This window comes from Pygocentrus nattereri, chromosome 18 (assembly GCF_015220715.1).
Source record: "Pygocentrus nattereri isolate fPygNat1 chromosome 18, fPygNat1.pri, whole genome shotgun sequence".
In the NCBI taxonomy this organism is placed as follows: domain Eukaryota; kingdom Metazoa; phylum Chordata; class Actinopteri; order Characiformes; family Serrasalmidae; genus Pygocentrus; species Pygocentrus nattereri.
Window position 1 is genome coordinate 10,963,381 of NC_051228.1, and position 13,795 is coordinate 10,977,175.

General features: G+C 40.6%; 1 protein-coding gene across 2 annotated transcripts in view; it reads left to right on the top strand.

Annotated features, from left to right (window-relative positions):
- Positions 1 to 13,795, top strand: part of LOC108441067 (myosin-IIIb) — a 59,052-nt gene that overhangs the window by 19,356 nt on the left and 25,901 nt on the right. For both annotated transcript variants that reach the window (XM_017720358.2, XM_017720359.2), the window contains exons 6-10: positions 1,344 to 1,500; positions 1,861 to 1,963; positions 5,184 to 5,309; positions 10,833 to 10,941; positions 13,079 to 13,195. In XM_017720358.2, coding sequence (XP_017575847.1) covers positions 1,344 to 1,500; positions 1,861 to 1,963; positions 5,184 to 5,309; positions 10,833 to 10,941; positions 13,079 to 13,195 — 612 coding nt within the window. The remainder of the gene's footprint in view (positions 1 to 1,343; positions 1,501 to 1,860; positions 1,964 to 5,183; positions 5,310 to 10,832; positions 10,942 to 13,078; positions 13,196 to 13,795) is intronic.

Consider the following 13,795-nt stretch of genomic DNA (forward strand, 5'->3'; position numbering starts at 1 on the left):
TTTAGGGATTTGGAGACCTCTCTGGTGGAAATGTGTAATTGCGTGGAATGATCGGAAGAATGTGTTTATTTTTTTTGCCTCTAAGACCTAAACATCAAGCTGGGACCTTCTTTTTGAGTGTGTTTTTAGGACATAAAGATGTATGACGTCCAAAAAGTCTGACTTGACACCTCTGACCTTTTAAAATGTTTTCACACCTAGTTTGTTTGCTGAAGTGCAATTATCATTTGCATGAAAACAAAGACCTTAATATTAGTGTGAATCACAGTCAAACTTGACTTGATACTTGATATCTGCTTCTTTATGATTGGGGTGTCACTTCAGTTTAGCCAGTCAGGTTGTTGATGTGGTATGTTACGTAATCCAAGTGCCAAAATTACAAAAGCAGTACTTCACAATTATATTATTGCTCATCTGCCATTAGTAGCGGCAGCTTGTGCTGCAAGAATGATATGAGCACCACCTAAAGTGTAAGACATTAAACGGGCAGATTCTGAGGCAGTACAGCATAGATGTTTTTCTAGAAGAAGTAGAAAAAACGTGCTATAATATTGAATTCCTTCGTTTGATGTAAACCATCACAAAAATGCATTCCCACAGCAGGGTACTGCGCCAGTGTTCATTTGGAAGCAAACGGAGACCTGCGACTTTCGCTGACCACAGGGCATTTGTTTGGTGTGGACTCAAGTATAAGTGGAGTGTTCACACCCGTCAAAATGGTCAAAATTTAAAGAAAAAGGTTCACACCAAACAAAGTAGGCTAACACAGTATTAATTCTCTCACAAAGCTTAGGCCTTAGTCTGTCTGCATATGAGATTCTAGACACTGGAAGGCACTGGGTTCACACAGAGAGGGGCAAGTTGACCTTGAAAAGTAAAGCAGTCTGGTAAAAAAATGACCAGGTTGATGGATGAAGAGATGCACAAACTATAGAATGAGCTAATCAAAATTTGAGAAGTAAGGTGGGGGACAAATGACCCCAGATAAATGGTATATAAACTGCTGGTTGAAACACTGTATTTGCACAGTTAGGTCTCTTGAGACCCTGTGCCACCTGATGCTGAAATGAAGAAGCCTTTTTCCCCTCTTCCATAAACTTTCCTTTTTGACATCTTTGAGAACTTGGGCTTAAAACAGTTATTAGTAAAAGGGTATTAAAAGATTTCTTTTTTACTTATGTTGTAGGCCTGAGGTTGAAGGGGATAACCCTTGGTCCCGACACAGTCCAAAGGTCATGCCTCACTGACAGGAATCGGTGACACAATACGGCATATTGCGCACTGTGATGGAGTTTCTTCCCGTATGCTGTCATTACTCACACTGTATATATTTACTCCTACAGTGAAAGGGGCCAAAATCAATGAATACCTCTTAGAAAAGTCCCGTGTGGTCCACCAGGATGAGGGTGAGAGAAACTTTCACATATTCTACTGCATGCTGGCTGGCATTTCTCCCCAAGATAAGGAGATGTACGGCCTCCTGGATCCCACTCAGTACCGGTAAGTCATTCCATGTATCATTCTGTAACTTCCTTTAGCATGTGTCATTATATCAGCAGAGTGATTATAGTAAACATTGCAGTCTTGACGTCATTTATTGTTGTATGTAAAGTTGCATTTCGGGAGTGACATCTTATCTATTTCTGCATGCGTCAATATGAGTGACTTACCTTTTGTCGCTGCCTGTTTTAGTTTCACTCTAAAGGTATTTATGGCTTAATTATTAGGTTTTTATGGTAGGATCTATTTTGACTGACATACAGTGCTATTGTAGGATTCCTTTAGTGTCAATTCCCATTAATTTTATGACCGTTTGCCACAGCACTTGAGCTCATAAGTGCATTGTTGTTTGGCTCTCAGGTATCTAAACGGAAAATTTGTTCAGGATGACATGGTGCAGCACTGGAGTGCAAAGTACAGTGAGGTGTCCAATGCCATGGATATGGTGGGCTTTGAAGAGCAGGTGAGATATCTTTCCCTGGTACTGGACAAAATATAGGTCAGTAGCTATTGTGAAATAACATTTCACTATCATATCCTAATTTCAGATAGGAAAAGAGCTTTACCAAAGCATCCTAACTTGACCACATTTACTAAATGCAGTCCTAACTTTAGTGTCCTAACTTCTATTTTGAGCTAATTTTATGACTGGGTGGTGTTAGTACTATAAAACGGAACCAAAATACAAAGTAGTTTAAAACAGAAACAAAGTACTCCAACTTTTATACTGGATCGCCAGTACAAGTGCACAAGTATTAGGCCCAATCCTGTTTCACCCTTTGCCCCTAACACTTAGCCCTGCCTGTCCGTTTTGCACATTAATTTCTAGGGGTAGGGTTGTCCCAATTGTTGTTGAGATGGAGGGGTAGGGTGAAGTGTTAGGGCTATATGGCCCTTCAAACTGAGATTTTTCAAAGGCTCACTACATATGGGGTGTTATGAGAAAATTCCCAGAATGCTATGCGAATTATCGGCAAGATGGCTATAATGGTGGCTATAATAAATAATTGCCCCCCTCTTTGAAGGCGGATGATGTATTTAAACAGCAAGGAGCTGAACTTTCCCCTCTCGTTTGATCGTTTGATGTGTAAAACTGAAGTTGTGAATGAATTGTGAGCGCCCACCCTCTTCAGTCTCCTTCAGATAAACAGCAAATGTCAGTGTGATATACCATTATTGCTATAGTATGGAGACAAAACAGGAAAACACGTCCCGATTTATTTTTTCAGGCTATTTTAAATATGATTCACCTGTCCTGTCATGTGACACACAAGTGAGATCCCCACAGCTGGAGGCGTATTGGAAATGGCCAGAAAACCTTGTTTCATCTGTTTACGTAAAAGTCACTGACAAGATCTGATGACGTATCCGGTTCTTGAAGGGTTGTCCCATTTCATAGGGGGGAGATTTCAACCAGTACCCTTTGTAACTCAGTTTCAAGAGGAAGGGTTACACTCGAAAACAAGGGGTAGGGGTAAAAATAAGAAATAGGATTGGGCCTTGGTGTTATTGTCTATTTTTATTCTTATTATTGGTTTTATTGATGTTGATAATAATATTGTTAATTAAATGCAAATAAAGCATTTTTTCAGGTTGTTAAACTATTACACTCAAATTTACTCACTTTCTTATCTGAGTTTCATTATGAAGCCAGTTATGACACAAAAAATGATAAACAAGAAGGTGCATTTACACTCTGCAAAGAAAACTAGCTCCAGTCGAGATGCAAACGCTGCAGCATGCAATATAATGCTGCTAAATAATCACGTCACGTTGCAAAGACTCTCTACACAATGTTTCTGTAGAACATTTCAATTTAAAAACATTTAAATTAAAATGTAATATCAGTGGCTGGTGGTAAAAATAAAAATGCTGGTGTTACTACCTGAAATGTCCAGCAGTCTAGAAAGTGTGACCACTGTCTTTAAGGTGGAACATCAGTGCCGAAAATAGAAATGAGTAGGGATGCACCAATCATAAACTTTTGCGTCTGATTCCATCTTCTTTAAAGCTCACTTGGCAAATGTTGTGGGGTTTTTTGGCCAATTAATTTTTTTTTTTATATCCAAATGCTCCACTGTGTGAGTTAAATGAACACATCAAATAAATCAAATAAGGTTCTACGCTTAAAGAAAGAGGCAACTGGCTATTTAGCACAATGAATATTGCATAATTATACTACAATATTTTGGTATAAATGCCGCTGCAGTGTTCAAAAGTACAGCCTGAGTGCACTTAACCGACTGCAGCACAGACTTGCCACAATGTAAGCAATAAATTGTCCATTTTGTGTTTTGAGCAAGAGTGTGCCAGTACTGATCTTTGCCAATTTTGATCCCTAGAAACAGGGTCTCCACCAGAACTGGCACTCAGCCTGTGCTATAGACAGCTTATGTAATTACAAGGGGAGCGCTGTGGTTTGGTTGTCGCTGCTCTCTTGTGTCTCTTGCTGTTAGCCCCATAAAAGGCCAAGGCCCACTGGTGGACCCAGAGTTTTATTACACACTTCCATAACCTAAAAACGGTTCAAGCAATCTGCACTGAAGTCCTTGTAGTTACTGAATAATAAAACCCCAGGCTTATTACGTAATGAGGTTTAAGCGTTGAGACAAGATCGTATTACAGTTCTTTTCGGCAGGCTTGTTACTTGTAATAACCTGTTGCCTTGTTCCTGATATTACATTTCTAATCTGCTGGTTGTTGGTAGGTGACAGGAGAATAAGGCAGAGTGATCTTTAAAGAGATGATGCCACTGAAAACCGGAGAGCAGTGGTATTCCTGTTTTAAAACCAAGGGAAGCGCAGATACAATATTAACTTTTTTGAACTTCGGTTCATCAGACTTTAGTTTCATTTTACTTTTTAATTTTACATTGGTAGCAGTCTTGCTATCTAGCTGACTTGCATTTTTATGATTTAGCTGTGCACACATTGTCAGCTGATTGGTAACAGATGTGACGACCTCAACCGAGTAGTTTTTGGACTTTTTAACACAAGATGAGAGATTGTAAAATAAGATACAAGTCATACATCACAATAGGATTTGCTTCTGTAATATGACTTTAATGAATTTGCCAAAAAAAAAAATCTTGGTTTTGTCTTAAGACATATGGGAAACTTCTGTAATATGATCTCTGATGTCCACTAAACCCTCCCAGCCCTCTCACCCAGAAACCCTCATCCCCCATGTGCTATTTTTTATAACTTTTTTTAGTTTAGATTTTTTTTTTATGCAGTGTGACAGTAGCTGGGCATTAAATTGTGTGAACATTTAAATTATTTATAGAAATAAATTGTCTATTTAAATAAAACTTTGACTCATTTTTATGCTTATTAATAATAAGAGCATAATCTCTTCAGAGATGCAAGGTTTTGTTATGGCAGCAACTATATATTTAATAGAGTGGGTAGTCCACTAAGTCTGTTTCTGACAGTCACTTGTTTTCTGACTGATAAATGACTTCTGAACTTTGTAAGTTTGCCTCACAAAGCTCTCCTTTGTTTGATCTGTATATTTCTGATCTGTATACTTCTGTTCTTATCTGGCCTAGGAAAAGTTGAGTTCCCCTATTTGAGTGTTGTTTCCTCAAGTTTTTTTTTTCCTGCCTCTGTTGCTGAATTGTGACAGTATTTGTTGTGCATTGTGTTAAAATCTGCATTGACCTGAATTCTGTTATGACTCAGGAAAAGGTGGACATGATGACCATCCTTGCTGGGATCCTGTCTCTGGGGAACATCACATTCGAGACAACAGACAGCGATGCTGTGAAAGTGTCCGAGAAGTCTCAAGGTTGGCTCAAAGCCACTGCTGTGAGTTTGAGTTTCAGTGTCTTCAGTATTTCCCTTTCAGCAATAAGAGGTCCCTTTCTGAGGAATGTCCACATAGAATCCTCGTTAGAGCTCCACAGAAGAGATCAAGGCAGTAACTGGGGTGGTTTTCAACACATGCTTCTCAGTTGAAAATAACCACTCCGTTTTCATAGTGTATTTTAGCAGTAACATTTCATCACATGTTCCCACATACTTTTGAGTGGGACTGTAAAAATGCATCAATGGATTGTGTTGCATCAATCTGAAGATGGTGATTTAGACCCAATCACATTTCTTATTTTTACCCCTACCTCTTGATTTCGAGTGTCACCCTAACCCTTTGGAACTGAGTTACAAGGGGTAGTGGTTGAAATCTTCACCTACAAAATGGGACAACCCACAAAAAAAAAAAAAAATCACATACTCACATTTATGGGTTTCTTTGGTTGCATATCTTGCCGGTTTTTATTTTTTTCCTCATAACACACTGTTTGGATTGTGCCTCTAAAAAAAAAAAAAAGACCTCCAATTGGAGGGACATCTAGCATAACACTTTGCCCTACCCCTCTATCTCATCAAAAATTAGGACATCCTAACCCTAGATGAGAACAAGCAAAACATAGGGATAAGGGCTAGGTGGTAGGGGCAAGGGGTGAAATGGGAATGGGCCTTAATTTCACTGTTTTTGTCATGCAATGGTTATTTTTACAGGGTTTGTCTGTCTGTCCTGTTTCCAAATTCCTGTGATCTATTATTTTCCTGCTTGCCTTGATTTTGACTGAACTATAACCCACAGACTTACTAAACTCACTGGCAGAGTTGAGTAGCTTGTTAATCCACATAACTACACAATCAGGACAAGCAGGAAAAGCCGATATGAAAAATATTTCATATAATTATGCAGCGAAGCATTATTGAAATAGTACATAGGAAGCATTGCCGTAATAGTACTGATAAACATTAATCTCAAGCTCGAGACTTATTTTATAGATTTAATAGAAAAGAAACTGCCATCATTTAGTAAAAACTGTATCATGATGTCACGACCAGGCAGGGAGGAGACAAGTGCAGATATATAACTGAGGCTTTATTAAATGGGGCAAATCCAAAAGAGTCGTCAAAAACAGTCCAGAGTCGTAATGTTAAACAAATAAACCAAACACAAAACATATCAGAGGGGTAAGACAGTCCAGGGTCGAAGCACGGCAGATCAATTCTTCTTCTTCTTCTTCTTCTTCTTCTCCTGCTGCTGCCTTTAGGGGTCGCCACAGCGGATCATCTGCCTCCATCTTGCCCTATCCACTGCCTCCTCTACTTTTACACCAACCATCTCCATGTCCACCTTCACTACATCCATAAACCTTCTCTGAGCTCTACCTCCTTCTACCCGGCAGCTCTATCTCCAACATTCTTTGACCAATATATCCACTATTCCTCCTCAACACATGTCCAAACCATCTCAACCTGGCCTCTCTGGCTTTATCTCCAAACTGCTCCACCTTCACTGTCCCTCTGATCTGCTCATTTCTAATCTTGTCCATCCTTGTCACTCCCAACAAAAATCTCAGCATCTTCATCTCCGCCACCTCCAGCTCAGCCTCCTGTCTTTTAGACAGAGCCACAGTCTCCAAACCATACATCATAGCAGGACGCACTACTGTCTTGTAAACCTTCCCTTTCACTCTTGCTGCTATCCTTCTGTCACACATCAGCCCTGACACCCGTCTCCACCCACTCCATCTTGCCTGCACCCTCTTCTTCACCTTTTTCCTACACTGTCCATTGCTCTGGTTGACCCAAGATATTTGAAGTCATCCACCTTTACGACCTCTACTCCTTGCATCTTCACCTTTCCACCTGCCTCCCTCTCATTCACACACATGTATTCCGTCTTGTCTCTACTGACCTTCATTCCTCTCCTCTCCAGTGCAAACCTCCACCTCTCCAGATTCTCTTCCACCTGCTCTCTACGCTCACCACAGATTACAATGTCATCTGCAAACTTCATGGTCCATGGAGCCTCCTGCCTGACATCATCTGTTAACCTTTCCATCACCATTGCAAACAAGATGGGGCTCAAAGCTGATCCCTGATGTAACCCTACCTTCAACTTGAAACCATTTGTCACTCCAACTGCACACCTCACCACTGTCTCACTATCCTCATACATGTCCTGCACCACCCTAACATACTTTTCAGCTACACCTGACTTCCTCATACAGTACCACAGTTCCTGTCTTGGCACCCTATCATATGCCTTCTCTAGATCCACAAAGACACAATGTAGCTCCTTCTGACCTTCTCTGTACTTCTCTACCAACACTCTCAATGCAAAAATTGCATCTGTGGTACTCTTTCTGGGCATGAAACCAAACTGCTGCTCACTGATCTGAACCTCTCGCCTTAGCCTTGCTTCAACAACTCTTTCCCATACCTTCATGGTGTGGCTCATCAACTTTATACCTCTGTAGTTACTGCAGCTCTGCACATCACCCTTGTTCTTAAAAATGGGGACCAGTACACTGCTTCTCCACTCATCAGGCATCCTCTCACTCTCCAGGATTTTGTTAAACAACCTGGTTGAAAAGTCCACTGCCTTCTCTCCTAAACATCTTCATACCTCCACAGGTATGTCATCTGGACCAACTGCCTTTCCATTCTTCATCCTTTTTAAAGCTGCCCTCATTTCCACCTTACTAATTCTCTGCACTTCCTGATCCACTATCTCTCCCCCGTTGTCCTCCTCTCTCTCTCGTTTTCCTCATTCATTAGTTCTTCAAAGTACTCCTTCCATCTACTCAACACTCTCTGTTCACTGACTAGTACATTTCCCTCTCTGTCCTTTATCAGCCTAACCTGCTGTACATCCTTTCCAGCTCGGATAAACATGAACAGCAAAAGGGAACGCTTTGTAATGAAGGGAATGAACCGCAAACAATACGTGGCAAGGAAACACTGGAAACAAGGAAGTATGGATACTGGTAGAAACAGGTGAAGGTAATCTAAAATTTAGGTGACTGAGATCTGGTGAGTGTTGTGATCAGTGATGCTAGAGTCCGGGGCATTGTGGGAGTTGGAGTTCGTGGGTAGGAGTTCACCATCGGTGACAGGTGCAGGCACCAGAAACGACGGGCGTGACACATGTTTGAAATCAGCTAACTATATATAAATAGCTGTAAATACCAGCTAAAATGCACAAGGTAAAGTACATAATTCTGATGCCAAGGCTAGTAGTGACTTGACACTTAACATTATGGTAAAGACTGTAGGTTGACTGCCATTTTAGTGTAAACTTCAAGCCATGTGTGATCAACTGTAGATTTTTGTGGGGTTTAATTTACCACAGTTTACTAATAATCTTCAAGTCAGCACCTTAATTACGCTAGCAGTGCTGGCTAAATGGTGACATAGAGTGAAATATGCTAGTGGGTGAGTAAAATATGCCAATAACTGAATGAACTATGCCAATAACTGAGTAAATATTGCCAGTGGCTGAGTGACATATTGCTGGTAACTGAGTGAAATGTTGCCAGTAACTAAGTGAAATGTTGCCAGTAACTAAGTGAAATATTGCCATTGGTTGAGAAATATTGCCAATGTCTGAGTGAAATATTGTCAGTAACTGAGTGAAATATGCCAGTGTCTGAGTGACCAATTGCCAGTAACTAAGTGAAATATTGCCAGTAACTGACTGACATATGCACATTAGCTGGGGAAAAACTTCTGTGAATGAAAGAGGAGGCATTTTCAGATTGTTACTCCACTCTTTGTTTGGGAGTTTGTATGAATGCTCACCATCAGGCTGCTTTTATCAATGTTCTGTTGTTTGACATCGCTCTGAAGTTGTTTAGGATACACCCCGTTCTCATTCGACTTTTCAATTCACTTTTGAACATAAGCAAACAATAAACTGCAGAACAAAACCACAAAACCACAAAAACCACCACAGTATTTTTAAGCTCCTGCAGGGCAAGTGAGTATTTATAGCATGTACACAGAGAAGCAACCCTGCCGATACGATACAACGATCTCACAGTGCAGTGTGATGTGACATAAATTCCCAAGCCACATCTTCAAACCGAAATCTTGGTGTATTCTTAGGACACCACTGTGCAGGTAGTTACATTAGTGCATTAAGTATTTATAAAAATAGTAGTTGAATCAAATTGTGGAGCAGTTTTTATGATGAAATTAAGCGCTGTAACTGAATATCATTGTTGTGAAGTGAAGATGTGCACTCCTATGTCTCAATGAAATAATACCCTGACAGAGCCTAGCGCCTGTTCTCAGATGAGTGGGTGAAGGAATACAGCAAAGGGGGAAGCTGGGGGATTATCAGCCATGCACATGCATAGTAAAATAAACAGACTGATTGTTCGTTCAAATACCCTGGCTTAGGCGTAGCCCTCAGGCATGTGTTCTACGTGAATGGATGCTAAGAATCTACCCTAGCGACTCTGCTCTCCGCCTGCTAGTCAAACACGTGAATTATTGCTGGCTCTGGCACAATAAAACTCCTTGGAGCAAAGGCTAGGCTATTGGCTCTGGCTACATCTGGCTGTCTATGATAAGATGAGTGGTGCAATAAAAGGTCACGAGTCCCTATATTTAGATTCTACTAGGATTTAGCAAGACTACGTATTAGCAGGTAGTTTATTGTAATGTGCGTTTCCTGCTGCATTGTTAGACCAGTACAGACCAGTTCAGTCTGCCTCACCTTCTGTTGTTACCATGTACCTCCAATAAATGTTACAGAGATCTCATACAGTGGAGGTGCAATGGTATCTAAAGTGACATTTTCTGGTTTACAGATGGGGAAACAACAAAAAAAAAGCATTTGTTAACTGTGATCCTAAAAACACTTAAAAGAACAATTAAGTATTCAGACCTTACATATTTACAAGGGTAGTGTATTAAGCTATTTAAACTCAAGGCATTAGTAGAGATAGTAATAAGCTAAGTGAGACGGCATACCTGCTGTCCAGTTAGATGCCTTTGTTTTAATGTAAATGTGTCAAGAGCCTGTAATGTATTTTAAACTTTACACTTGGAACCAATTTGGTAGAATAAGCCATACAGACATTCATAAAGGCTTATTTCAGCCAGCGTTGGTTGTCATAACACTTGACATCGAATGATATCAGAATTGACAAAAGTGGCCTTTATAGCAACTGGCACTTGTTGATATAAACCTTTAGAAATGCTTTGCTTAGTGCTGTGGCTGTTCCGAGGGTTTATATGATCTCTGTTTAAAGCATGCTAGGTATTGTAGTGAAAGAACACTGTTAGACAAAACACCATGCAAAATATAAATTAATATAAAAATGCAAGTTTTATGCCAGAATGCTCATTTAACAGAAGCAAATGCTAAAAGACGCTACAGCATGAAATTGGCCAAGTATGTGTTTTGATCTAGAAATACTCATTGTGACTTACAGTTCTTACATGCTTGGAAACTGTTTTGAAAACAGAGCTTGTTTTTCTTCTACGGTCTAGTCATTAAAAGTTTCGCTTCTGCTTCAGGGTCAGTTTGGGGTTCAGGAGGAGGAACTGCTGAGGTGTCTCACATGCACAATGTCAGTGACACGAGGGGAGTCCATCCACCGCCTCCACAACCAGCAACAAGCTGAAGGTACAACAACAAGCACTTCTGATTTTCACAGAAAACAGTTTGAGCTTTCATATTGCATTTTTCATGAAACTGGATCCTGCGGTGTTTATGCTTGACACATGATCAGGATGCTCAAATTCCTTGACTTGGTGTTTTGCAGATAAAGGTTATTACAGTGTTACAGTCCTCTAAAATACTTTAGTACTGAATGTAGGAACATTTTGTTCCGCAATTGCAGCAGATGATGCTTCATTGAATTGTGTTGTTTATTTTTATTCTTAATAATAGACATTAAAGGTGCACTGTGTAAGATTTAGTGGTGCCTAGTGGTGAGGTTGCAGATTGAAATCAATCGATATCCCTCCCTCATCCCTCCCTTTCCAAGCTTGAAGTAGAGCCTATGGTGGCCATCAAGTTTTGTGCCGTCACCTGTCCTGATTTCTTTTTCCTTCTGTGTGTTTCTGCTTCTTTGACTGAGGATTCCCCCTCCTTTGCTTTTTCTGGTGCTTAATAATAGATACTCAGACTTCTCACAGCACAAAATGGTTAGCCAGCACCAGCAGCAAACACTGAAACCTTTTCTTTCTATGTATTCTAACTGGTGCTACAGCACCACCAAATGAATCTTTCAGCCCTAATGGTGGAGTATCGTGGCAGCCTCTGTTGTAAGAGGATATGCTCCCTGTGTAGATACAATGTATTTCCAAACGTATTCGCTTGTCTGCCTTCACACACACACACACACACACACACACACACACACACACACACATACACACACACACACACACGAACTTGAGTGCCATCCCATTCTTAATCCATAGGGTTTAACATGATGTGGGCCCACCCTTTGCAGCTATAACAGCTTCAACTCTTCTGGGAAGGCTTTTCACAAGGTTTAGGAGAGTGCTTATGGGAATTTTTGACCATTCTTCCAGAAGCGCATTTGTGAGGTCAGACACTGATGTTGAACAAGAAGGCCTAGATAGCAGTCTCCACTCTAATTCATCCCAAAGATGTTCAGTCAGGTTGAGTTCAGGATGCTGTGCAGGCCAGTCAAGTTCTTCCACACCAAACTCACTCCCCCATGTCTTTATGGACCTTGCTTTGTGCACTGGTGCACAGTCATGTCTGTCATTTTACGTCGCCTACCACTTCGTGGCTGTGTTGCTGTCAGGAAGGAGAGTTGGGAGCTTGAAATTGTCCCAAATCTCTTGGTGCTGACGCATTAAGAGTTCCTTTCACTGGAACTAAGGGGCTGAGCCCAACTCCTGAAAAACAACCCCACACTGTAATCCACCCTCCACTAAGCTTAACACTTGGCACAATTCAGTCAGACAAGTACCGTTCTCCTGGCAACCACCAAACCCAGATTTGTCAATTGGATTGCCAGACAGAGAATTCGTGATTTGTGGCTCCAGAGAACATGTCTTCACTGCTCTGGAGTCCAGAGACAGCGCTTTACACCGCTGCATTTGATGCTTTGCATTGTGCTTGGTGATGTAAGGCTTGGATGCAGCTGCTCAGCCATGGAAACCCATTCCATGAAGCTCTGTACACACTGTTCTTGAGATAATCTGAAGGCCACATGAAGTTTGGAGGTCTGTAGCAATTGACTGCTGAAAGTTGGCGACCTCCACGCACTATGCGCCTCAGCATCTGCTGACCCCAATCTGTCATTTTACGTCGCCTACCACTTCGTGGCTGTGTTGCTGTCATTCCCAGTCGCTTCCACTTTGCTATAATACCACTAACACTTGACTGTGAAATATTTAGTAGTGAGGAAATTTCATGACTGGACTTGCTGAATAGGTGGCATCCTGTCATGATGCCACGTTGGAATTCACTGAGCTCCTGAGTGCGACCTATTCATTCACTAATGTTTGTGGAAGCAGTCTGCATGCCTAGGTGCATGGTTTTATACACGTGTGGTCATGGAAGTGATTGGAACACCTGAATTCAAGGATTTGGATGGGTGAGTGAATAATTTTAGCAATATAGTTTATAAAGGGCTCATTCTGAGGTAATTGTGGGTACAGGTAATTACACAAATCAAATCATGGTTTTGTGTACTATATTCCATGTCTGCCAATAGACAATCTTACACAGTGCACCTTCAATGTCTAAATTTAAATACAACAGGTTTGTTTCCTTTCAGATGCCAGAGATTCAATCGCTAAAGTGGTCTATGGCAGAGTGTTTGGATGGATCGTTAGCAAAATCAACGAGCTGCTGTCACATAAACTGGATTCAGATGTTGCACTCAGTGAAATTGGTAAATATTTTGAGTAGTCCATGTTCAGTCACATTCAGCATTTTATTCTCTCTTCTTTGAAACGTTTTTAATTGATTTTCATTTACCCATTAAGATTAATTCCAATTCAAATGCATACCAAACACTAGTCAAAGGACTTTTCACTGTACTTCACATATGAAGCTTTTGCGGTTCTGGTTATTAACTTGTATCACATGCATGACGTTGTCGTGGTAATGTTGGTCATGTAACCCAGATTGTTTTTGCTTTCCAATTTGTAACACTTCACTGAAGAGCAGCATTCATAAAGCTGTACAACATCTACATAACATGACACCTGACATAAAGCTGAATGAACAGTTCTACCTAATTAGTCCAGCCTGCGATCCCAAAATAAAAAAACTACTTAAAAGAACAATTAAGTATTCCGAACTTGCATATTTACAAGGATAATGTTATGTTCTATTTAGACCCAAGGCATTAGTAGAGATAGTCGTAAGCTAAGTGAGACAGCATCCCTGCTGCCCAGTTAGATGTCATTGCTTTTGAAGTAAAAAGCTGTGTTTACTAGTCATGTACTGGCAAGTGTTTTTGAGTTAAGCTCAGAATTACCTAAAATTG